Source organism: Cygnus olor, chromosome 13, assembly GCF_009769625.2.
Source record: "Cygnus olor isolate bCygOlo1 chromosome 13, bCygOlo1.pri.v2, whole genome shotgun sequence".
Classification (NCBI taxonomy): Eukaryota; Metazoa; Chordata; class Aves; order Anseriformes; family Anatidae; genus Cygnus; species Cygnus olor.
This window is the reverse complement of record NC_049181.1, coordinates 16,634,175-16,657,938: the sequence shown is the minus strand read 5'-3', so window position 1 is coordinate 16,657,938 and position 23,764 is coordinate 16,634,175. Positions and strand designations below refer to the sequence as shown.

The 23,764-nt window shown below is 43.0% G+C and overlaps 1 protein-coding gene across 3 annotated transcripts in view; it reads right to left on the bottom strand.

The window, feature by feature from the left end:
- The window catches only part of LOC121077120 (vascular endothelial growth factor receptor kdr-like), a 137,154-nt gene that overhangs the window by 17,267 nt on the left and 96,123 nt on the right, over window positions 1-23,764 (bottom strand). The window contains exons 14-28 of one of the 3 annotated variants that reach the window (XM_040571994.1): window positions 22,083-22,229; window positions 20,331-20,456; window positions 20,112-20,218; window positions 18,675-18,810; window positions 17,254-17,358; window positions 14,717-14,833; window positions 11,280-11,368; window positions 9,759-9,924; window positions 9,093-9,190; window positions 8,127-8,249; window positions 7,907-8,018; window positions 3,127-3,226; window positions 2,424-2,529; window positions 875-999; window positions 516-594 (exon numbers count right to left, since the gene is read on the bottom strand). In XM_040571994.1, the coding sequence (XP_040427928.1) occupies window positions 516-594; window positions 875-999; window positions 2,424-2,529; window positions 3,127-3,226; window positions 7,907-8,018; window positions 8,127-8,249; window positions 9,093-9,190; window positions 9,759-9,924; window positions 11,280-11,368; window positions 14,717-14,833; window positions 17,254-17,358; window positions 18,675-18,810; window positions 20,112-20,218; window positions 20,331-20,456; window positions 22,083-22,229 (1,736 nt within the window). The remainder of the gene's footprint in view (window positions 1-515; window positions 595-874; window positions 1,000-2,423; window positions 2,530-3,126; window positions 3,227-7,906; window positions 8,019-8,126; window positions 8,250-9,092; window positions 9,191-9,758; window positions 9,925-11,279; window positions 11,369-14,716; window positions 14,834-17,253; window positions 17,359-18,674; window positions 18,811-20,111; window positions 20,219-20,330; window positions 20,457-22,082; window positions 22,230-23,764) is intronic. The other 2 variants (XM_040571995.1, XM_040571996.1) reach the window with 2 other exon arrangements.

Below are 23,764 nucleotides of genomic sequence, written 5' to 3'. Positions count from 1 at the left end.
AGCCATTAAGCTAGCAATAAATATGTCCACCTAGGGTGTGGAAAATCCAGAGTTAAAGCCCTTTGAATCAAGTAAAGCAGGATCTTGAATCTTGGTCTTGTCTTTCCTGAACTAAGCACCCTCACCAGCAAGTTATTGGCTGTCTCAGGCAGCCAGAATCTCTTCTGGACACATTTCCTTCGAAAGGGGCCCTCTCAATGAGCTGCCATTTTCTTATGGGAAACAAAACAAAAACATGCTGAAATAAGTTCCTGTTTAGCTGTAAGGTAAAGCTCCTTAGCCTGATCAAAGCCAGGATAATCATGCATGAGCTTCTCTTTAAATTGTTTGTCCAACTAAATGCAGGTTCCTCTGTTGTCACACAGACCTGTGTGTGAGATGCTAGGACCAAATTTTCTGATTGATTTAAAGCTTTTTCTTACCAAACACATTTCAAAAGCTCTACTAACTGTTTCTGGTGCTTGTGACAAGTGATCTGTGAACCTGCTGGAGAAGGATGCAATCACCTCGCTTACCTCATGTATCACTTTCTCCTTTTCCACTGGCACCTCATCAAATGTCTTCACACTCAGTGGTCGCTTCTTGCTGTTGTTACTGAAAGCAAGAAAGTTGAGGGGTCAGCATAAAACCCAAGCAGACGCTGCACTGGTTGGTAACTCAATTAATATCCCTGACATGGCTCAATTTCCCATACCAGTCTTCCTTTTTCTTCTCTTCTAACTAACAAGCAATGCCCTGGCAATTGTGCCTGTCCAACTCCTTTAAAACAGCCGTATGGAGAGAGCACAACAAACAGTGCCCAGCTATATCAGATCTTTCTTTCTCTCTCTCTCTTTCTCCCCCTCACCCATACTCACCCATATATTTTTCTTACCCAGTTTCCACTGCGCTCCAGCGATTGACACAGTTGTTCAAATTTTCTTCCACGGGGCAAGTTTTGGAGTTAGACTCTCCATCGGGGCACAACGTGATGTTCAGTGGGATATAGTCTTTACCATCCTATATAACACAAAAGAACACAAAGCTGGTAAAATCCATCTTGTACTGCATCTCAGATGTTAAAGGTTATCATATGAAACAGAGCTTTACACTGAGACAGGACTATATTTTATTTTAACTTTATGATGTTTCTGTAAGGTGTTCATCAATGTTCTTCACAACACATGTAAGTTAAAATGTGTAGCTTTATCCAACACTTACTGCATAGACAGCTTTGTATGAGGGAAATTGTTCACTTCAGGTAATCTGTGACATAAAATGGCTGAATATTGTCTGTAGCGTTCCAGTTAAAACTTGTAAATTTCCCTCCCATATGGCCCTGCAGTGTCTTGTTCCAAGGGGCCAGTCTCGGGGACACCTCAAACCAAGTTTAAGCCACATGTCTGGGAGAAGGGAGGGAGTGGCTGGAAGTCACAAAGTCCCCATGGCTGATACGATTTGAACAGAATTTGGAATTGGTAAAATAATAGTGTCTTACTTATAGACTTTTTGCTTATCTGCAACTTAAGGAGTTGCAGCATAGTAAGAGCCATTCCTTAAAATGGTAGCCTTAAAGGATCTTATTTCTTGTCCTTACAAGGAATTGCTGCTGCAAGTTTAATGGAATTCAGGTCACATCTTAATAAACTCAGCATTGTCATTTACACCACTGTAGAAATCGTCAGAAATTACTAAGTCTTAAAACTATTTGTGCAAGTTTCCCTTTGCTTTCTTATTTCTTTTAATTCTGAGAACCAATTTAGTGCCCTATTCCCTTGCCATGATTTTTATGTCTCGTTAATTTGCTTTGGTTCCAGGATAAAACTCACAAGCTCTACATATTGCAAACTGGGCCCTCTTCAACTTAGCTTCACTAAATTTGTTTACAAACAGGAAGGAGCTGCAGGGGAGTGTTTGATTTCTTCTTAAATTGAATTGACAGTTACATAACTGGTCTGGTTGCTTTTAGTGAAGAAGGAAACAGATTTAACTATTACGAAATCAATAATTATGTAATTGACTTTCTGAGCTTTAAACTGCATCTTTTTAAAGCTCCTAAGAGCACTGATGAACATAAGCTCAGAAAATGAGAGAGAAAGTTCATACCAACTGGCAGCTTACTATATTGGAATCTAATTAAAATTGTGAGATAAAGCACCATTGTTACTCTAAGGGGCAACTGAGCCTATTTTTTAATTAATGTACCGTAAGTTTCTCTTATTAGGTATGGATAAACGTCTGGTTTTGAACTATAATCCCCTTTGAATAGTTAACATTTTATTTACTCATTCCAGCAGCCATTTTCCTTGCAACCTCTGCTATGAAGTCCAATCTAGTATTACTGCTCAACATAGTCTGTGCTTGTGTCCATGTATATGCATGGCCACACACATCCACTTCTATACAGCTACACATTCATTGAAGAAATAGTTGTATTGCTGTACCTGCTGTACATTGGCCTGAAGAAGATCTCCTAAACGCTCCACAAGCTCTGTGAAAGTAGGCCTCTCTGTGGGCACTCCATGCCAGCAATCCAGCATCGTCTGGTATCTAGAGAAAAACCACAGGTGTTAAGAAAAGGATAAGAGCTTGCTCCCAAACTGTTTCTTTCTGCTACTGTTTGTTTTGGTCATCATTTAGGTAGTTTTGGATTAAGACACATTCAGATCTCCATGTTCTGAAATTCTACTCTAGTTTCACGTGGAATGCTTTTTCCATCCATATTTCTATGTTTCAAATAAGCCTGTAGGCTTTTTGTTTTCACCTAACTTTAAACTTGACCGATAGGCCCCACTGGCTTTGCCAAAATAAGTCATAGTTACAAATGCCTAGTTTCTGTCTCAGATTTGGAAATCAAGTCAGACACAGTAGTCTCCTGAATTGAGATTCAGGAACTACATCTGACTTGGGAAGATCTGTTAATCTTGTTGTTGGCAAAGGTCAAGCTGATTTGGTATTTTGTTGAAATTCATCTGTGGTATCAGGATACCCAAGGCATGCACAACTACAATGTTTCTGAAAACAAAATACAAAATATGTAGCTGTCATGTGATGAGGTCTCCTTCCTCCTCCACACTTCAATACAATCTGCTTTGTGAGGCTTGAATGACATGTAGTAGCTCTCAACACAAAGCCAGGAGGTCTTACACTTCCGGAGTAGAATATTCTGGAGATCGCATCCGGGTTCCTTCTTTGAGTCGTCGGCAAAAGTCCTCATCTATCTGCACTCCGGGGTATGGTGAGGCACCTGATGGGAGAAACAAGGAGGCGGCTCCAGTGATGTAGACACACATCAGTGATATCTGCTGAAAATTCGAGTTTACCTAGACTCTGACAGCAAAAGAAGCTAGAACACAGAAGGGGTTGGGATTTCAGTCATGCTGCCTCCTCTGAATTTGTAATATAGGCAGGACCACTCCAAAGTAAAACATGGCAGAAGAGAAATAAATGCTATTAGTCTGAGGCTTCAGATGACCTCTTGGTCAGAGGTAGGTAAGTTCCAGCTCATTCAATTAGTTATGTACTATTTTCCAAACTGTCAGTCTGCCGATATCCTGCACTAAGTGAATACACATCAAGTAAAGTCTTGCTAACCATTTGTTGCCTCAGCATCTCTGGCCTCTCTCAGTAAGTGCAGAGAAAACTTTAGGCATCTGGCTTCTGCCCAAGGCCAGGAGAACCTTGCAGCTCATCCCCAGGCATGGAATTGCAGTCCTTCTGTCCTGGTTCATCAGTCTAGTACTGTATATGTTTCATGCAGTCCCGCAGGTAAAACTTCCTTCAGAAAAAACCTTCCACATTTTTAGCCTTGTTTTCTTTTCTGAGTGTGAATTCAGTGCTGCTTATTTTCAGGGCCACTCAAATGTTAGTGTGAAACCAGGAAGAATAGCTCGTGGCAACTGTAATTGAGAGGTAGGCTTCTGGAAAGGGACTGGTAGTATTAGGTTGACTTGCACAAAAGCTGGCCTACCAGCCATCAAAAAGGAGTGAGATTTGTCTCACATTCCTGTGTAAATAGTTATCTTCAGAGAAATAATAAATGAATCTGCTTTCTCTGCAACTAATGAGAGAATGGGCGCCTTTCAGAGGTTGTGATCTTTGTTGTATGACGTCTGCATTTTACAGTGCACCATGAATAAGGGGAACGAACATATAATTTGTGAAAGTGCTCTGGCACCTGACTAATCCGGACCTCACAGGTACAATTTGAGAGATGTCTGCACTGGAGTTTGAAAGGTTACTGAACCTATTGTAGATCTACCTGAAAGATCTGTAAAATTTCCTCCCTTCCTCCTCAGCAAAGGTTTCACATGTAGTACAACCCTTGTCTTTCACATTTTGGCATCCTAGAGGCTGGATAGTGAATTTGGAAGAAAATTTAATCAAGTCTTAACATAGCGGATTGAATGGAATCTGGATCTGTATCCAGCCCTCAAGGAATTTATATATGATTTACTGTCTACAACATTCCTGCGTATTTATTTCCTGTATATTTTTCCCCAGTCTGGAAACACCATTGTGTGCTGTGCACCTGGGGGCACAACAAGCCCAGCAGAAGTCTTTTGGAAGAAGGCAGTGAAGAGGGTGCCAAAATGTGGTTGTTCCCAGAATTATTCTACTTTGTGAATCTGACCACTCAGTCTGTAAAACTATGCACGGGGGGACAAAAATCCTGGCAACTTCCTAAGAGAGCATCTCAACACAACAAATAGGTTCCAATGACATTCAAAGCTCAGGGACACTTAGCCACGGCACATCTGAAATGCCATTATGTGTAAGCATCAGATCACAGTATCAAGAGTGTTTCCTGAAGTTATGTAGATTAGAAATAGTCAGGAGCATCATTTCTGCTTTGCATCTTGATTTTCCTTCCTAGTTTTGTCTTTGGCCTGTCATTATGATCATAATAATTGCTGACAAGAATTAGTCTTGCAAATACGTTGATTGGGACTGAGACCTTGAGGGCAACACAGTGGAAATGGGGAATTCCCATTCAAGATCAAGAATTCCACTTGATCTGACAATCTGAGTTACCTTTTCTTGATAACGTCATTGATCTTCTCAACTGCAATGTGTTGGGGTGAGCAAGTACAGGGAAGGCAATGACAAATTACTTTTGATTGCAAAATCTTTTGGTAGTTTACACTTTGACTACTGCTAGTCTCCTCCTAGCTGGAGGCAGCTCAGATCTCAGAAGGGAGGAAATCTCCCTTTCCACCTCCATTCACCACTGCACTTCGTCTGAACTATGTAATAACTCGGGTTTGGGATGCTGAGACAGCTCGGAAGAAATGTAGGCTGAAACATATGGTATAAGGCCTAAACATGATGTTTTCCTTAGGGGAAAATCTGTTTCAAAATGCTCAAAGATGTGGCATACATTGGATATAGTAGCACTCTTTTGATCTTCGTTTTATTTTAGTAGGATAATAAGATGCTGATATTATACTACCAGGCACCGCTTGTTTATGTAATTACATCTGATTGCCTTTTGAACACTGCACATTTAAATTCCAAGGGATGACAACATTTTGTAAAGTGCCATGTGAGTGCCTTCCCGATGTATTAGAAACTGCTGGCACTGCCTGACGTGAGGTGTGCTGACCCCATTTAAATCAAGCAAACCCCAGTGCAAACCCAGTCCCAGATCGACATTGGCAGCCTCTCAAGCCCTGATTTCCTGTGTACCACCGACATGGGTCCAGTCTGCCAGCCTTTCTAGAGGAAGCGTATCATGCTTCATTCAACTTCTGACCCTGACAGGACCCCCACTCAAACCAACTGTGCATTTTGCTAATCTCTGTCTGCTCCTTGCTTGGAGGGTGCTAAGTCTGTGGAACCCAGTAAAAAGCAGTGGTTGTAAGTGGGAGCCAAAACACACCCTGTAGCAACGACAAAGAACGTTCCATCCCTTGGCTCTCAATGATCTGTAAAACTTTTATATAAGAGAGTTCAATCAGTGACACAAATCCTTAATTAAATATTTATCATGTGAGCGGCAGATGTGAGTAGTGCCAAGGCATGCCTGGATGATCTGTATGAAAAACCCTCTTAGAGAAAATGACTTGGTTTTGAATCTGTGCCATGGACTGAAGAAAGTAGTTTGTGATCTACGTCATAGTGAGGGCAGAGGCTGCCCTACGGATGGCAGCCCTCGGAGTAATTGAGTAGATTCCCCTGAACTCAGAAGAGGACAGCCCATTGTTCCAAGTAAGCACCTTCATTAAGAAAAGAGGCCGTCTAAGATGAAAAGCAAGCAGATAAATGATTTTTTTCCGAACAGTTAAAAATAGAGATTAATTTCAGTGAATATATTTTAATTTTTATTAGTCTTAGGTATTGAAGGCCAAATGACCCAAAGTTCACATCTGTTAAACACTGCCAGGACCTTTGGGAATGGCATAACTAGTTTGCCTTATGAAGTGGCCCTTGCCACTCATTGCTATTCAGCTCATTTGCTTCCTTGGAGATGCGCAATGGAGAGACTGTCCCCTCTGAGCATGTCTCTGCATGCTAATGCTAACAATGCATCTTCTGTAATCATCTATCAGAGCTGGGGCGTTGCTCCTGCTTCTGGAGCTTCATCTTTTTGTGGTGCTTCAAAACACATGCAGCAGGTGATGCTGTTATGGAGCCATGAAGTGTTACACCAAAGTAACAAAGCTGTAAATAAATAGGACTGAACTCTGGGGAAAGCAGCGCCTGCCACTTGTTTTAACCTGGGTTAAATTAAATTAAAGCTGGGTGTGAACTTTCTGTTTTGCATGCTGATATAAACTAGAGAAAAGTCCAAATCAAAGGCTTGGACTGGAACCAGGTTGTGTTCCTTGCTAACAGCCCTGAATAAAGCTTAGGTTAGAAATAGCTCCAGACTTTGCAGCCAGATCTCGACTTGGCATCTTGAGCCTAATCATTAACTGCAACTGATCGGTGGACCAAAGATAGCAGATTACAGTTAGCTTTAAAATTCAGCAGCTTAAGTTGACAGTGCTTCTTGTTTTCTTTTGTCTGCGAATGCTGATTAGGAAGCCAGAGCTGGCATTCCTAAATTCCCTCAGGAAAACAGGACTTGCCACTCTGCAAGGAGAATTTGAGAGCAGTAAAATCCCACTGTCTGTAAGACTGCTTGTCTAAATTTCAGGGCTTTATCTGCTGTACAGTAACCAGATCTTAGTGAGGTTGAGATTTCTAACAGCACCAGAAGATGAAATCTCTGGTGTATAAAGAATGCTGTTACTATTTTTCTCAAAAACGTTGTGGCTTGCAAATGGTATGGCCAGAGAAGTATGCATTCTACCTGTTTGCTGCCAAAATGACTTACTCAGAGTCTAGCACTGGCTGGCTTTCATATCAACCTGATGGCAGCTCTTGCCAATACATTTTTCGTACTTAAAATCTGACTTGAATTTTGTGGGGAAGATAACCAAGCTGGGATAAATGTCATGTGGGCAAACTCCCTTGGGTTTCCTGGTCTGCCACCAGCAGCATCAGACCACTGTGTCAACAGCGGTGTTATCCTCTGCAGCCTCTGGGCTGCGTGGTTTCCTGAAGCATCCAGCTTAGGGGAAAATATGGTTTGATGGGAGAACTTTTTCATTGCTCTCAAAGAAATATTTCACTCCTGAGCAACTGAGGCTTGCATTATCACAGTGCTCTGTTGGTTTCAATTACTGCAAATGTCAGGTCCAGTGTTTTGGATTTGGTTTATTCCTGCTTCTGCTCCCTGGTATTCACTGTTTTCATGTACTTTGCCAGATGCCGTTCTCACTGACTTCAGCCCAGTGACTTTATTTTACACCTGATACGCACTGTGCAATTGTACTAACTGAAATAGAAACATGGCATCACCTTACCATCTTTTGTTAAAAGCTTTTCATAGCAACAGAGCCATAAATTAGGGGAAAAAAGGGTTTTAAGCCATTCTTACCTAGGGAAAATATTTCCCATAGCAGCACTCCAAAAGACCATACATCACTCTGTGTTGTGTAAATTTTATCAAAAATAGCTTCTGGAGCCATCCATTTGAGTGGAAGTCTTGCCTGAGAATGCAAAAGACATAACACATTGCCAGAACTGTTGTTAGTAATCTGCTCGAGTCCTGGGGGAATACAAATTTGAGATTAGCATTTCAAGTTTCTTCCACTTACATCTCCTTTCCGTACATAGTCAGGGTCTTTGTAAATATCCCTGGCTAGTCCAAAGTCACAGATCTTAACCACGTTGTTCTCTGAAAGAAGGATGTTCCTTGCTGCCAAATCCCGATGAATGCACTGTGAAGGAATGAAGACAGGCAAGATCAGAGTGTCCGCCTGGACAACGGGCCACCGCTAGAGCTGAAAGCCTGAGACCTCCTTGGGAAGTGGAAAGATAAATGAGTTTTTGTTGCCAAACAGGTTAAAGAGAAAAAGAGAAAATAACAAATCAAGCATCACAGTTAGTTTTCAGATTTTTCTGTCTGAAGTAACTTCCAAGGTTACAATGAGACTAAGGGAGTGCCATTTTCCAGTTAATTATTCTGTGCCAAATCTGGGAGAGATCAGAAAGCAGCTGCAGCCATATTTGCACATCAGTGTGCAAAAGTGTGTAAGACTGCAGTAGTTTCACACAGGCAATTACCGTTTGGTGTGTACTTTGGTATATATATTACATTAGATTTACACAAAAAGCAGTCTTTCTACAGGCTACAAACATACTTTTTTTTTTCTTTTCTATGCAAAAGAGGTGCTGACTTTGCTGATAGTCTCCAACATAAGTGACATGCTGAACAAATAGTGGTGTACTCCCTCTTCATTTTTCAATAGTGCTTTTGTTGACCACACCAGCAGGATCTTTCTCTACAAGAAACCTTTCTGCATTTATTTAAGAGGCAATTCTGCAAATGGTCTTACAATCTGCATTCACTCCTGTCTCTGGCCAAGAAGGTGATAGATATTCCTTCACAACTCCTTCAGTGCTGCTGACTGCTTAACCACTAGAGCTAATGTGATCTCAGACACTTTATTACAAAAGCAAATAGCAGATTGCACAGGCTCAAAAGCATATTTGGATTTCTTCATATCAGATGCCCATGATTGTAGGAAAGAGGTTCAGCCCTGATGTTTTAATGAGCTCACTTTTCTGGAGGCGAGAAATTCCATCCCTTTTGCCACTTGGAAGCTGTAGCATATCAGATCCTCCAACGTCAGAGGCCGCTTGTACAGATCCTCAGCATCTAGGAGAGATCACAGACACAGCACAACTCTAGGGCAGCAGCTCCTGAACTTTTTCAGCACTGGTGCCAGTTCCATGCTGATGACCCCAGTCCTGCTTCTGAATAGTGTTAGCTTCCTGAGTTCTCTACAGAGCTACAGCTCTACTGGTTTGGGAACCACTGACCTGGGGGTAGAGGATCATATGATTCAAAAAGTTTCACCCAACATTATTCACATAATTTAGCTATGGGGAAAACAACATCTGGGGATAAAAGTGAAGGGAGCTATTTATAGTGAGCGGAGGGACTGGGGACAGATTGGCCCCAACAAATCTTCATGAAAATGAAGTAAAATATTGCTGTTACTCCTCCTACACAATAGGAGCAGCTTTTATATACATATGTTACTGCAAATCTCTTTTTGTGGGAAAGTTGGAGAGGGGCACATGCAGAAGAAAGAATCTGCAATTTCTGGAAGAAGTCAAGCAGTGTAAAGTGTGTGACAGCGTGCGTGATGCTGTCCAAGAAGCAGCAAAAGAAGTAACAGAAATCTTAATAAAAGATCTTGAATTAGGTAGGTTTCTTTTACCTTCTTCATCCTCTTCAGAATCACTGTAACTCTTATCTTCAATAAATCCTGAGCTGGCAGAGCTTCCAGTGCTGGCTACGCTCTCAAGGCGTCTCTTGATGAGTTCGGTCAAATCACTGTTGGACTCATCCAGACTTTTCTCTGCTTGGTCAGAATTTTCCTGGGACTAGAAATGGCATAAACTGATTGTTAGCTTTGGATCATGTAACGCCTGGGCATTGAAAGATACGTAATGGAATGGCATATGGAGAAAGGGTCCTCTGGAGATGTGCTCAATACACATTGGAACATGATGTTCCCTGAAAAGCAGAACTAATGAAGTCTGCTTTCCTATTTATTAATACAGATCCTTCCATTTACTTCTTCCAATTTTCCATCATACAAGTTAGCTGGAAGCTGTCTCGGTGAGACTGACCGATGAGCAGAGAGATACTGTAATTCTGTACCTATTGCTTTCTTGGGAAACCACACTAAAAATCACAGTTCAAGGTATATAGTATGATGTACACTGAAATGCAGCCGTCTCACCGTCCCCTGGGGAGCGAAACATAACCAGTGCCTGCAATTCACGAAAACAATGGTGAGAAAAGAATTTTGAGTGACTGTACCAGGAAAACCTCCTTCTCTTACACAAATTACCTTATGTATTTCTGTGCCTGTACACAATAGCTATAATAATGATAATAATAACAACAATAATCGAGTCATCTGAAAAAAAAACACCTTGGCAAGGCTCCAGTTTCTGGCAGGGCTTGGATCCGAGAGCCCTTTTGGTGCTCTATTTCCCCAGTGAGGAGGTAGTCCCCTCCCCTCCCCTCCCCACCGCTCATTTCTGGCCTCCTCTGTCTTCCTCTGTATCTTAGTGGAGTCTGTGCTAGCACAAATGTTTGTGGTGATGGATACAATTGTTTGGAAACCAAAACTGTTTGGTATGTTGTAATGCGGGCCATGTTTGTGATCCAGTCTGCTGCATACTGCACAGACTCTGGGGTTGGGAGAGGGGAAGGTGAGGACGGAAGATGGGAACGGGCAGATGATGGAGGAGGGGAGCTGGTTTTGGTGGTACCAAGCACAAATCTCCAGATCAGACTTGCATTTTGAGTTAATAGCAGTTTTTCACTATTTCTTTGTGACCGCCTTGTGCTGGGTAGCGCTGACATCGCGGGAAGTTCCCTTTCTGTCTCCAAGGCTCTGCAGTGCTGGGGTATGTGCAACTAATTCTTTAGCAGGTGCTAGAGAAGAAGAGGATGGGAGTGAGGTCCTACAGGGAAGAAGGGTCCTTTTTCTTGCTCACATGAATTGAAACGGTGTGGGAAGTAGCATGGTTTAAGGGCGGACTTGTCAGTACTAGATTAAAGGCTGGACTGGATGATCTTAGAGGACTTTTCCAAACCAAGTGATTCTATGATGGGATGAATCTATAAATACCAGGCTGTCTCAGTGCCACTGCAGAAAACAATCCAACTTATGGCCTGTGGTTGCTAGTTGCCTTATGACTATGAGAAGCCTGTCACGTTTTACCTTGTATGCAATGAAATCTCCTCGTTTTCCTCGTAGGTAATTGGACAGGTTTCCATATTTGCAATATTCTACTATGACCATTAAAGGACCTGAAAAGACAGTGGGAGTCAAATGAGTTTTGAAGCACTGCAAAGCACTTAATGTTAACTTATCCTCACAAATCCTCTCCAAAATAGGGAAATACTGTCATTCCTGTTATACGAGTGAGGAAATGAGGAAGCAGAGGACTGGCACTCCAGGAGCACACAACCAGTAGTAGATAGGGAAAGAAGGAAACGCAGTACTGATTCTTACTTTTCTCCATTAGATGATTAAGAGTTGGTATTTATTTCTTTTTTATAGACAAAAGAAAATTCGGAATGATAAATAAGAATATGCGCTCCCCTAGGTTATTAACATTGTTTTATCCTGTACATAGATCCATAGCATGGAGTAGTCCTCATTTTTCTCTGCTGCCCTTACAATTGCGTGCTTTGGGTTGAGCTGATGCCAAGAGAGGCAATGTAAGCGTGCAGGATCCTAGACAGATCTAAATCAAAAGTTTGCAGAAATATTTATTGTGAAGTTTTTGAAAGCCTGGAAAGTCCTATCAATTTCTTCCTTTCTTATTTCCATGCAAACTACTGTGGAGTTCAGTGCAGTTGCTGCTTTTGTACAATTACGTATATACTTAAGATCCGCTTGAAAAATCCTTATATGTTTCAGTGTGAGCCACTAGGAAAGGGAAAGATGGCATTGTCTACCTTTGGCACAATCACTGCGCTTTGTAATCATCAGCTGTAAGATGAGGTAAAATCATGGGACTGGAATGTATGTAAACATCCATTATTATCAATCATAACCAACTACTTTCATGTCCAGAAATGTATTTCAGGCTTATGTGTTTGAACTTCAAAGGAAAAATGCTAATAGCTGCACTTGGCCATCCAGGAAAGAGACAGCTCTAAGCAGCACTTTGCTCTGGCGATGCCAGAAATGCACACACAGACTTGTACTGCAGCCCACCTCCTTGGTCCAGTCGGACATGTGCTATAGTGACTGAAAAGGTGGAAAGCAGGGCTGGAAGGGAGAGCAGAGGGGTTGTGGGAGGAAGAGCGAACCTTGGGGATCCTGCTTGCTGCATCCTGACTCAGGCTGGGTGGCAAATGCTGTTTGGAAGCGGATCATCTGATGAAAAGGGAGGTGGGGCAGTCTAACAGTAATAATCAATAGCTTGCCAGTAATAACACTGCATATTTCTGCCAGGCTTGTACCTCGTGCACCTCTGATAACACTGCTACGCTGAGCACTCACCTCTGGGCTTCCTGAACTTCCAGCTCAGGACTTCCAGTTCCTGGTGACCGCAGCTGGCAGGTGTTCGGCACCTGAGTGCACGGTGCCAGTGAGCACACAAACACATTTGGACCCACATCAGAGCAGTGGTTCTGCTGCTGACCACACAACTCTGCTCGCTTGGGTTCTGAGTGCTGGGATCTGGCAGTGCAAAGGAGATCTCAGGGGGACGTTGCTTCTGAAGAACCTCAAGTCAAATGTCCCTCATGGATGCCCCAAGGAAATGCAGGTTCCAGCACAGCTTTAAAGCTCCGGTTAGTGATGTATTCATGTTTTTGACATGCTTCCTAGGCACGGCCTCTCTGTATTTTATTTCTTCATTGTAAAGCACGTACTATGCATTAGTTCTAACTGCTTAACATCAGACACTCAGCGAAGGTGTTAAAATTTGTTACTTGTTATATTGGTAAAATAATATATGGGCATACTTAATGGCAGTCTTATCAGGAATACTGCTATATGGTTGTACAAAACCTAACAAGAAGGAGAAGGCACCATATTCTGCGATGGTATTTTAATAGTAACTCTTATCCCAGTGTCTGTCTTGAGAGCTCAAGGCTATTTTTCTTTAGTCTGCAGTCGCATTGCTCAAAGACAAAAAACCCAGCACCTGCCTGGAGGCTCCACAGTGCCCTGGAAGGCCCTGCTGCACTGCTCTGCTCAGCCACTGCACCAAGAGTTAGCAGCTAGCCGGGAGGAAGGAGGATACTTCATCCATCAGGATGGAGCAGAGTGGAGAACAGGAAGCGCAGGGACTCTCAGGAGAAAAAGCTCCTCAGAGGATGGACATTCACAGTATTGGATCAGTTACTGAAATGGATTTGCTAGGCAGCTACAGCTCTATGGGCGAATTACTGTTTTGGTTAAAATCTCTTGACCTCCTCATAATGCTGCCATGTTTTAAGCACGTGTTCGTGTTAAGCCACCTTGTTGGCAGGACAGCAGAGTCACCAGCATTCATACTGTTACTTCTCTACTCACAGTCCCAGCTACTAGCCAAGGCTACTTGCTTATGCACCCGACCTTTAAACCCTTCAGCTAAAGGTGGCCATCCTCCCATACAAGCTTTAGGGGCTTGCAGTGCTGCAAGAATTCCTGCAAGTTCCCCGTTCCTGGCTCCCAGATTACAGAATTGTCTGTCGCTGCTGTTTGCTGACTGTTCCTGTGGAACTGGGAGTATCTTGCTGGAGGGAACATTTCTTTTCTGGCATCCTAGCACATCTACCTTACCGAAATTTTCTTTTCCCTGCTTTAGTGGACAACTCCATGTTCTTTGGGAAAATGATAGCTTCAGTGTCGTAGATGATAACAGATGTGTGCACTGTCTCTCTCGCTCCTTCCCCTTTGCTTATTTTACTCTGGTTTCTTTGTCCTCAGCTCTCTTAAATCTGTCCATTGGGGATTGTTCTGAAGGTCGATTGTAAGCAATTAAGAGGCATCTTTGAGGGTTGGTACCCTTAAGTTAAAGTACAGTCTAGTAAGAGGTAAGGATGCTTTGTATGGCAGTATGGGAAAGGAAGGGATGTTTTTAGTGACAAAGGTCTAAGATTTCTGGAACCCTTGGTTCACGTTTGTGTTTCCCTGCAAATTCTTTGCATGGTGTACAGCAAGTCATGTCAGCTCAGCCCCCTGGAAATCTGTGCTGTTGCTCCGTTCAGCTTTGGATTGCCTAAGGTTTCCTGTATACTATGCAAAATGCCTGCCTTTGCCTGGCAAGAGTGAAATGCTTGGGAAGAGGACACCTCAAGTACCTTTTGGCCTGGTGCATCCTCTTGATAAAGCTGGGAAGAATAGGGAGAAGAAGGGGAGAAGCAACTTTGAAATGATCAGAGGTGCCTATGTGGAGGACTGGGTGCCTAACTGCAACTAAGGACCCTGCCTCTTTGCAGTCTATATTCTCTTTTACAGACAAGCTTACAAAGGACAGAGAAAAAGAATATAGAGAAGTGACACCAGTGGCTAGAAGATGTTCAAAAGCCATTGATGTGTTGTGGCCATGTTCCACATGTGCATGAGGCTTGGACACTCCACCACAGACACACTGTAACGCCATTGTATCTGGAAAGTGCTGCTTCTTTACTCCCTATTTACTGAGCATTTCTCACCTCCAGCTTTGGTACAGGCTCCCAGCAGGTTGACTACATTCAGATGATGTCCTATGTGTATGAGGATCTTCAGTTCAGACATTAAAGCCTTGCATTCATTAGTAGTTGCACATTCTGCTTAAGATAAACAGGAAAAAATCATCTTTACCCAACAGGATATCTTTAACAGGACACGGAAAGATCCTGTTTATACTTGGAAACAAAAGCCACCCAGGTTACTCGGTTACTCTCAGTATCTCTGCCTCTCAGACTCTTACATAGATAATAATTCAGCTGCTTCATTGTTTGTTGTTGACCTTTATGAAGTGGAATACCACTTTATCTTTGGGGTGACTCTTCCTTTCTCTAGAATGGGTTACAGAGGGTTACTGTCCTGTATTAGAACCCCCCTAAATTAGATACGAGAGAGCCTTTGCAAGGACTGAATTTTGCAGGCTTAGTAAAGGGACAAACGATCATTCCAAGCAACAACAACACACAGCAGAATGTTCTCTGTTTGTAGCAGTGATGTGCAGTTTAGCAGTACTTCTCCATGATACCTCAGAATATATTTCTCTACAGTACTGAGCAACACTCCAGTGCAGGTGATGGAGGAATCCAGCACATCTGTAAGACGGGTCCCAAAATGTACTAGAGAATGTACAGTATTGCTGAATCTCAGTCCTGTGAGATCTCATCGACCCAGGAAATTCACATCTGAGCAAAGCAGAGGGGACCATATTTATGTGTTAACCATGAACTCGACACGTGACAAAGCACTGGTTGGCCAGTTACACTGTACTTTTATTCTCTTTTGCTGGCAAAGCTAAGAAAGGCACTCTCAGGCCAGAATTCTGTTCATATACTGGCCTATTTCCTCTATCTCCTTTCCAAAATTTTCATGGTCAAAATGTATTTTAACAAAATGGCTGTGTCCTGTTGCCTCTGTTTTTCCCTTAGCAAAATCATTTAAGATTTAAAAATGAAGAAATAGTTACATAACAGATCACTCAGTATGACAAATGTAACCTCTTTATCTGTTTGTAGAATTCTCCATAAACAACTTTTTCACCAAGCTATGTGTCATAAAGAAGGAGTTATTCCAAGCCCAAGATTTCTTCAGTCAACAGTGTTTATAGATGGGTATGTATGTGGGTGGCATCACTCCTGACACTCCTGATTTACACTGGCATGAGCTGGAACACATACCTGGTAAAATCTAAAAAGAACAGCCTCTGAAATGCTTCAGATAATCTAGCACGTTAAGATGTAGCCTTCAAGCCAGAACAGATACCAGTCAACTTTGTGGAAATGACAGATATGCTAGAATTACAGTAATGCAAACATCTCCAGAGCCTTTTTTTTTTTTTTTTTCTTTTTTCTGAATAGTTTGACTCCCACTAGAGAATCTGGCTTATTCAGGAACATGATGAATTATGGGCATATTAGTTTGGGAGGGCCAGGTTAGAGCAGAAGGCTGCTGGTCACACTGGGGGAGAAAAGGGTAAAACTAGATGGAGAAACTGTCAAAGAGTTTGCTGACTATGTGTGGGCAGGGTAGAGTTGACATGAGGATCGGCTGGGAAGCACAGCGTGGAAGTGAATGAAAGCCCAGAGCTACCCAGGCCAGTAAGTTTGGGATGGAGGATGTCTGGCTGGATCAGGGGCTTCTAGGCTATTTCAGGGATGGATCTGGAGATGGGCGTGGATCAGAGAAAACAATAGCAGGAGAGAAGATGATCTAAAGATCTACTGGCTAATGCAGAGAAGGCAGACAAGGTTCAAAGGAGGTCCAGAGAGGTGAAAAACTGATGGATTTGGCACTTCAGAGAGATGGGAGGTAGCAGAGCACCAGGAAGGCAAATGCTGTGATAGAAGTTCTTGATTAATGGTACTGAAGGGTTAATACTGTCATGCAGCAGTGATGCAGAGCAATGTGGGCTATGAAAATCCATCCAACAGGCATCAGCTGTACCTTTGAAAAAATCCTACGTGAACAGCTAAAATCCTCCAACCCACGAACCAATGCATTGGCTGATGCATTTATTCATGCGCTGTCTGCAGAGGCTTTGTATGTAAATGTAATATGAAAGAGCAGTCTCCAAGTTCATCCATTCCCCACTGCCGAATGGTGAAAGCTTTCCTTAATTTCAATAATTAGAAGCAAGTTGTCTCTAATTCATTCCCTTGGCACTGCTTTTTTTCAGCCCCTTGAACTGTTCTACATCTGGAAGGGCTGTGATCGAAGGCTTAGATCCAATTTCAGACTATGTAGTGTAATTACATTCCATAATCTGTTTCCCTCCTAACCCCACAGACCTGGAAGCTGCTGTTTTCCTCCTCTAGGAATACAAGACTTAATCAGCAGCACAGCATGGAGCCCACTTGTCATTTCCTACGTGTTAACATCCACTGTATAACGACTAATTGCTCCCATATGGCAAATCCACTCCCTTCTGAACACGATGAACTTGGGACTCGTTTGGAGCTGAGAACTGGAAGCTTGTTGCCCACATGTTCCCTGTGGAGTCTTCTGAGAATCTCAGAGGGATATGTACCTTTAAGCATTTTTACGGCAACTGTTTTGCAGGTTGAAGATTTATCAATGCCAAAAGCAGACGCCTCCACCACCTTCCCAAAAGCACCGTGACCCAGTGTTTTACCTAGAGAAGCAAGAGTCAAGAATGAGCCAAAGGGGGCTTACAATAGTCTGCATCAGATAAGAGGGAAACATGCATCCTTAGCTCTGCAAGAAATCCAAGACTCCAGCACCCAGGCACAACGCAGACCGGTAGTCGACAGAAACCTGTATCACATATTTGCAGTATATGGATATAAACAGTATGATTTATATCCATATGACTTTAATGCAATACAGTATGTGACAGAACAGAGTAGAATAAATAAATCTGGATTCAGCTGAAGGCAAGGCTAAATATATATATAGATATATATATGGCTTAAGGGTAAAAACATTACATACAGTTATCCTCAAGCCCTGGAAAGTCAGAGGCCAGGTTAAACATAGATTTGTGGAAGACTGATCTCTCATGAGTCACAGTCACAGAGAGAGCCAGCTAAGGCACTCAGTCAGGACCCTTTGACCCTTCAGTTATTGGCATTTTTTTGAAGTAAAAACTATAAAAAAACAGAATTTCAGGTGATAATCTTTCTTATTTTCCCTTTCCTTTGAATTTTTGGGCCCATATTACCTAGTGTGCTCGGAGGGCTCTGACCCACAATGCAGAAGGCTACACTGGGTATCGTGGTCTGGCTTTTTGGTTCTGCCAGGTTCACCCTATGTCCCACCATCTTCTAATTTATTTTTTATTTTTTGCCTGTCTTCCTCCTTCTTCCATGTTTTCCAGCTAAGGCACTGTGGGCACCCCCACATACACACACATTCCCTGCACTCATCATCGGACACAGATGTTGCCGTTTCTCTCAACAAACACAGTCTGCGTTTTACATTTCCTTGCTCCATCACCCAAGGAGCTGAGCTGTTGAATTCAATTTGGTTCATTTTTCTTGGTAGTTCTTTACAGCTCAAAGCCAAGTTTGAATGGTTGATAAAGAATTGAGTATTTGAAGAATTTGAAGATTTCTTCAAAAGAAAATTCACCCTAAGACTGTCACCTTTCAGACTCACTTCTCTTTCCATCATCCCCTACGCTTTTGACAGGGACAGAACCCAGAGGTACCTTTCTTCCCTGTCAAGAGTTTGGTTTCACTTCTCCAAAAACAATAAGAGGTGATCACTTTTTTGAGAGACATCTTTGCTTTTCTTCCCAAATCTCTTGTTACCCCCACATTAAGGATGATGCTAAATTCTGTGACTCAGTGCCAGTTCTCACCAAAGGACGGGAGTATGCTGACACTAAATGGTAGGCTGCTTCTTGGGTAATACAACAGATACAATTGAAATTGAGGAGCATGAGAAATCATCATTCTTTACAGTAATAATCTCCAAACCACTCACCCAGCCGCAGTCTGTCTCTTGGGAATTCCCATTTGCTGCTGTCGTAGGGAAGACGGTCACATTGCTCGTCAAGAGGCATTTCCTCTGGATCCATTATAATTGACAGGTATCCTGTTTTAATGTCTGTGGCATCGGGCTAAAAACAGGGTTTGGAGAAATTATTCACAGTGTTTACCCTGCAATTCTAATGGGAAAGAGATGTCATCTACAAGACTGAGTGCAAGCTGGGGAGTTCCCTGAATTCCGGTCTTAGCTCTGAAATTTATTCTGAACCATACATGCATCACTTCAGCTTCTGCCTCTCTTTTTTTCGTATCTGGGAAATAAATGTTTATGTATGCCTGCCACTCAGTGGTGTTGGGAATAGTCATGGATTAATGTTGGTAAACACTGAGGACACAAAATCAATCATTGTCTTCTAGGTGTATCTGTTACTGGAGCTCAGTGCATTTCCCTGTGCACTCTGTGAGCTGCACTTCCTGGCACCCTATGGAGCATGTTCTGTTGCATTTTCACAGTTTAGCAGCTTTTTGTTTAACAGGCTGGTTCTGCAGAGCTATCAGCTTTGTAGCTATTGCTTTAATGCTAATTTTAAATTGAATATTAAATTAATTAACTTTTAAATTAAAAGTGGTTGAGAAATGGTGAAAACTGCTACTCCTAATGCTGCTCAGTGAGAAACTGGGGTTTGGTGGAACCTGTGAACAGACTCGCATGGGTGTGGAATATAATAGGAAATTCACTGTTCTCCACAACTCTTTAAAATCTGAGACAAGGAGGAAAAACATGAATTTGATTACTGTATTTGCGGTAGGAGGGGAAATTTTATTCAAGTATCAGGTATCAGCACTAAGACTGCAGTTTGGGTGAGCTTCAGAGCAGAGAGCTGTGGTTGCCATTTTGTTTACAATTTAAAAACAGAGCAAAATTCCTTGAAACTTTACTGAAATTTTAGCTTTTTGAGTCACTAAAGGGAAGTAAAAGAATACCAGGGCATGGAGATAAAATAAGCCGTGTGGTTTGGGCTCATTTCTAGAGTAAACATCCTAGAATCTTTCATTAAACAGGGCTCCCTTCAATATCTATGTTTCAGAGAAATCTTATTGTACAGCTGTTGAAATCAAGCCCTCATTTTAGGGGATTTAGGATTTGTTCTGTCTCTTAATCTTGCAAGGAAGCTTGTCTCATAAAAAAGGAAGAGCCTGATTTTCTGATACTGTGGAAGTGGGTAGAAGGCTCACAAGTACAAGTGATCGTTTGAAAAGCCAACGGGCTGTCAGCAGAAATCTTGGACTTAAATTTCATTGGAATGTTTTGCACTTTTTCTACTGTCTGTCCCAAACATTTACACCGACTCGACTTCAGCCCTAAACACTGATGCTACACTTAAAGAGGGTCCAAAAACAGAGCCTTTGCACAGTATGGAAGCTCTCTTACTTTTCTCAGCTTCCGAATGAAGAGGGTCAGAAGAAGCCAGAAGAGGGTAGCTGCTAGACCGGTGCAGACCAAAATGATGACTTCGATGTTGGATTTCTCTTCAGAACCTGTGGGTTAAATGCACAGATGGATTTTAAATGTAGCCAAAGTCCTTGGCTGAACAATAAGTTCTCATCAGTCCAGCACAATATATATGTTTTACCTTGGCTCGGACCTTACCTTGTATTTTAATGAAGGCTGATGTACTGTCTTGGCCCATGTCATTGGATGCCTTGCATTCATAGAGCCCTTCATCATCCTTCTTCACTCGCTCAATGACCAGGGTATTATTTTCCATGGAAATTCCTGTAGTGAGGGATCTAGGTTGATTTTGTTACAACAATCAACCCTCCTACAAATGCTTGTAGGAGGCAGAGCACTGAAAATGAGCTCCCATCCATGCAGGCATGATATATGCTGTTGTTAGGAGCCATTTTAATTCCATGTTCCTCCTTGTGGTTTGGCAACAACCTGACACTTTATTTCACTTCAATACCTGTTTAGATTGCTTGGGTATCACTTAACCTACAGCAAATGTGGCTGTTTATTTATGACGAGTAGACAGAGCCTGACAAAACTTTTATGGAAGTTTGTGAAGTGATGGAAAGAGGTTTTCTGATAGCAACGGGATATACTGGAAGAAAGGGAACTCAAAGAAATTGCTGGAGAAAGCCAGCATTTTGGAGGCTGTGGGAAGTGATGGGAGCTCTAGCATGTGGAACATGGGGATCAGGTTATATGCATCCCTGGCAAAATCACTGCGTGGAGCCATCCTGGCTTCACATAAGGCCAGGGGCTAGAGGTGGAGTGCCGAGAGAGGTGGCCTATGGATGACCTATGTGAGGCTTCTCCACGTGTAATTTTCCTGATTTTGTGGCACGAAACTGAGAGCTTCTCTATCTCACTAGGGATATGTTTGGGGCAAAAACAGGAAAACACACTGGGCTTTGAATCCAAAAGGGAAGGACACTTTGTGTTGGTTGGTGTTCTGCCCATGAATCCTGCTGTTGTTAACAAGAGTACTGCACATAACTTACCATGCACTCTGCTGAAATATTTACCCTGAGGTGTTTTTTCCAAATATTTTATTTATGTTTCCATCGGTTGGATGTTACATGCTTGTCCCTCTAGAATTATTTATAAAATTTCAGTAGCTGTAAAGGGTTTCTGCTCAGAACAGTCTGATCTGAATTATGTATGATCCTGGATTTCCTACCTAGTCCAGGAAGCATAATTAAAGTCACAGGACTAGCTACTGACACAGGTTCCTTCAAGAATTTATAAGATATCTCAGGACAGAGAGATGAGAAGGAATTCCAGGCTCGGGTGGAGGAGCCCATGCTCCCTGCTCATGGTGGCTGCTGTACCAGTTGAACAGGGAGCACGTTCTCATTACTGTGTTGTGGGAGAAAAAGAAAGGATGTGTGATGTGCCACGGCACGGCTTGCCCTGATGGCTAGCTGCCTGCCCACAGCTTGCTGCAAAGCACTGTGATCAGGCGCCACGGCCTTCTGGCTGCTCAGGGCTGTGCTTTCAGACCCACCCCGCAGGTACGCTCTCCCTCCTGGTTTTATACACAAACAGACTGAAGAGCAGCATGCTGTGCTCCTTGGTTCCACTAATGCTATGCTAATGCATGCAGACTGTCTGGCTGACTCCGCAGAGATGAACACGACCACATGCAGAAGGAAAGCTGCATAAGCAGGCATTGGGTTGCAGCTGGTTGGCAGCTTTAACCTTCAAGTCCAAGTCAGAGACTACTGCAGAGGTTTGATATATTCAGATCTGTGCTGGTGTTCTCTCAGGTCACACACGTCATCCTGACTCAGCCGTGGAGGTGCAAGTCCCGTGCTTGTCTGTGGCAGTCCTGCAAGCCCCCTGTCATGCACCTGGTACGGTGCTGCCGCACGCACTGGAAGCGACTGCGCTCACCTGAGGCTGCTGAAATGGGGTGGCCGTTCTTCCTCCAGGTAATGTGAGGCTCTGGCGTTCCGCTGACTTTGCACTCCAGAATGATCTTGCCGCTGATGTTAACCTCCAGGTCGGTCAGATTCTGGATAACATATGGCGCTGCCTTTGCTGTAGTCACAAAGGAAAACAATGCACAGTAACATTTCAGAAGGCATCTCCCACAGCTCTGCCATCTTCTCCCCTTTAGCAAGCCACATGGCCTTGCTGGAAGTGGCAAAGATTTGCTGATGAGTGGTAGCAAAAATCCCACAAAAGATTATGGGAGGAGTTCATTTGGCTTATTTTCAAAGTGCCTAAGTGTAGATTCAGCTCCAGCTGGAACCTCCTTGAGTTTCTCAGCCTCTGAAGGAAACAGAGGACAGTGAGTGGGAAGAGCAAATGCAGAGCGAATACAAAACAAGGGAGGAGGCAAAGAGGAACCAGTTCTGAGGATTTTGGGTCATCCTCCGCCACAAGACGGGTTATCTACTTACTACACAGCATGTTAATCTCCTCTTTATAGAACAGAATAGGTTATGCTCATTTATAAAAGGCATGGGAAAGCAATTGAATAAAATCGCTAGCACAGTATGAAAAATACATAAAGCCATCAATAAGGAGAATAGCTGATGGGTGTTAATACATTTAAAAGAGCTATTTAAAAGCTAGTTTGTGTAGGGGAAGGAGAATTGGTTTGGAGGGGTGACTTTGTATATGTTCTTGAGAAGAACTGCATCTCCGCCATGTGCCAGACAAATAACAGACCCCAGTAATTCTCACAGGAGTGTGATTAAGATTCCAGTTCTCCCATGGCTGTATTCCCAGTTTAGCTGTGTTTTTCCCGTAGCCATCATGTGTAGGTGTCTGTGTAGGCAGAAATTTGACTAAACGAATAAAAATATCTGCCAGGGGAGAGAGAAGCAAATCGCCTGACTGCAGAGCGCAGAAAAAGCCCGGTGCCTCTGTGTCAGCTGCTGCTGGCAGGTGGCTCTGGTGCCAGCAGTGAGGACAAGCCAAGCCGCGAGCGTGCTATAGGGTAGCAGTGAGATTCTTTCCCTTCCTCCACACTGCAGGAAGAGGCAGGTGCTCCTGCCATTTCTTAAAATAAATCACCTCCCACTCAGGTATCAGAGCCATGCTAGCCACAGCTGTGGCGTGGGCGAGCACGTGTGTGTGTCTGCGTGGAGGGGAAGGGGCTGTGAGAGCGCCGTTGGCTGCTCTGGGGAGGAGACTGCATGGGAAATGTGTTCCTTCACTTAAATGAGAATGAAACCAGCCCTGCACGGCCTGCTTTTTACCTAAGTGACAAGTGCTTACGGCAGCATAGCTGTCCCTTCAGTGCCTCATTACCCATTAATGTAAGTGGAGAAGCCAATTTAGAAATCACCGTCTAACTGAGCTTCTAAAGGACTCTGTTTTCTGCACCCCGGCTTGCTTCTGGTTATTTAGTTCTGCCCTGTTTCTGTGCTTTGGGTTTTTCTTCACCGGGAGAAGAATGGTGCACTTTCTCAGCAGCACTTTTTTTTTTTTTTCTGAGAAGGCTTCGAGTTCATCACTCTCACTTTCTCCTTTATGAAGCAGAAGAAACTTCACTAATTTTCCGTGAGTTTCTGCCTGTGCAGTGCTGCGAGAACTGCCTTGCCCTTAATAGCAGAGCCAAAGAA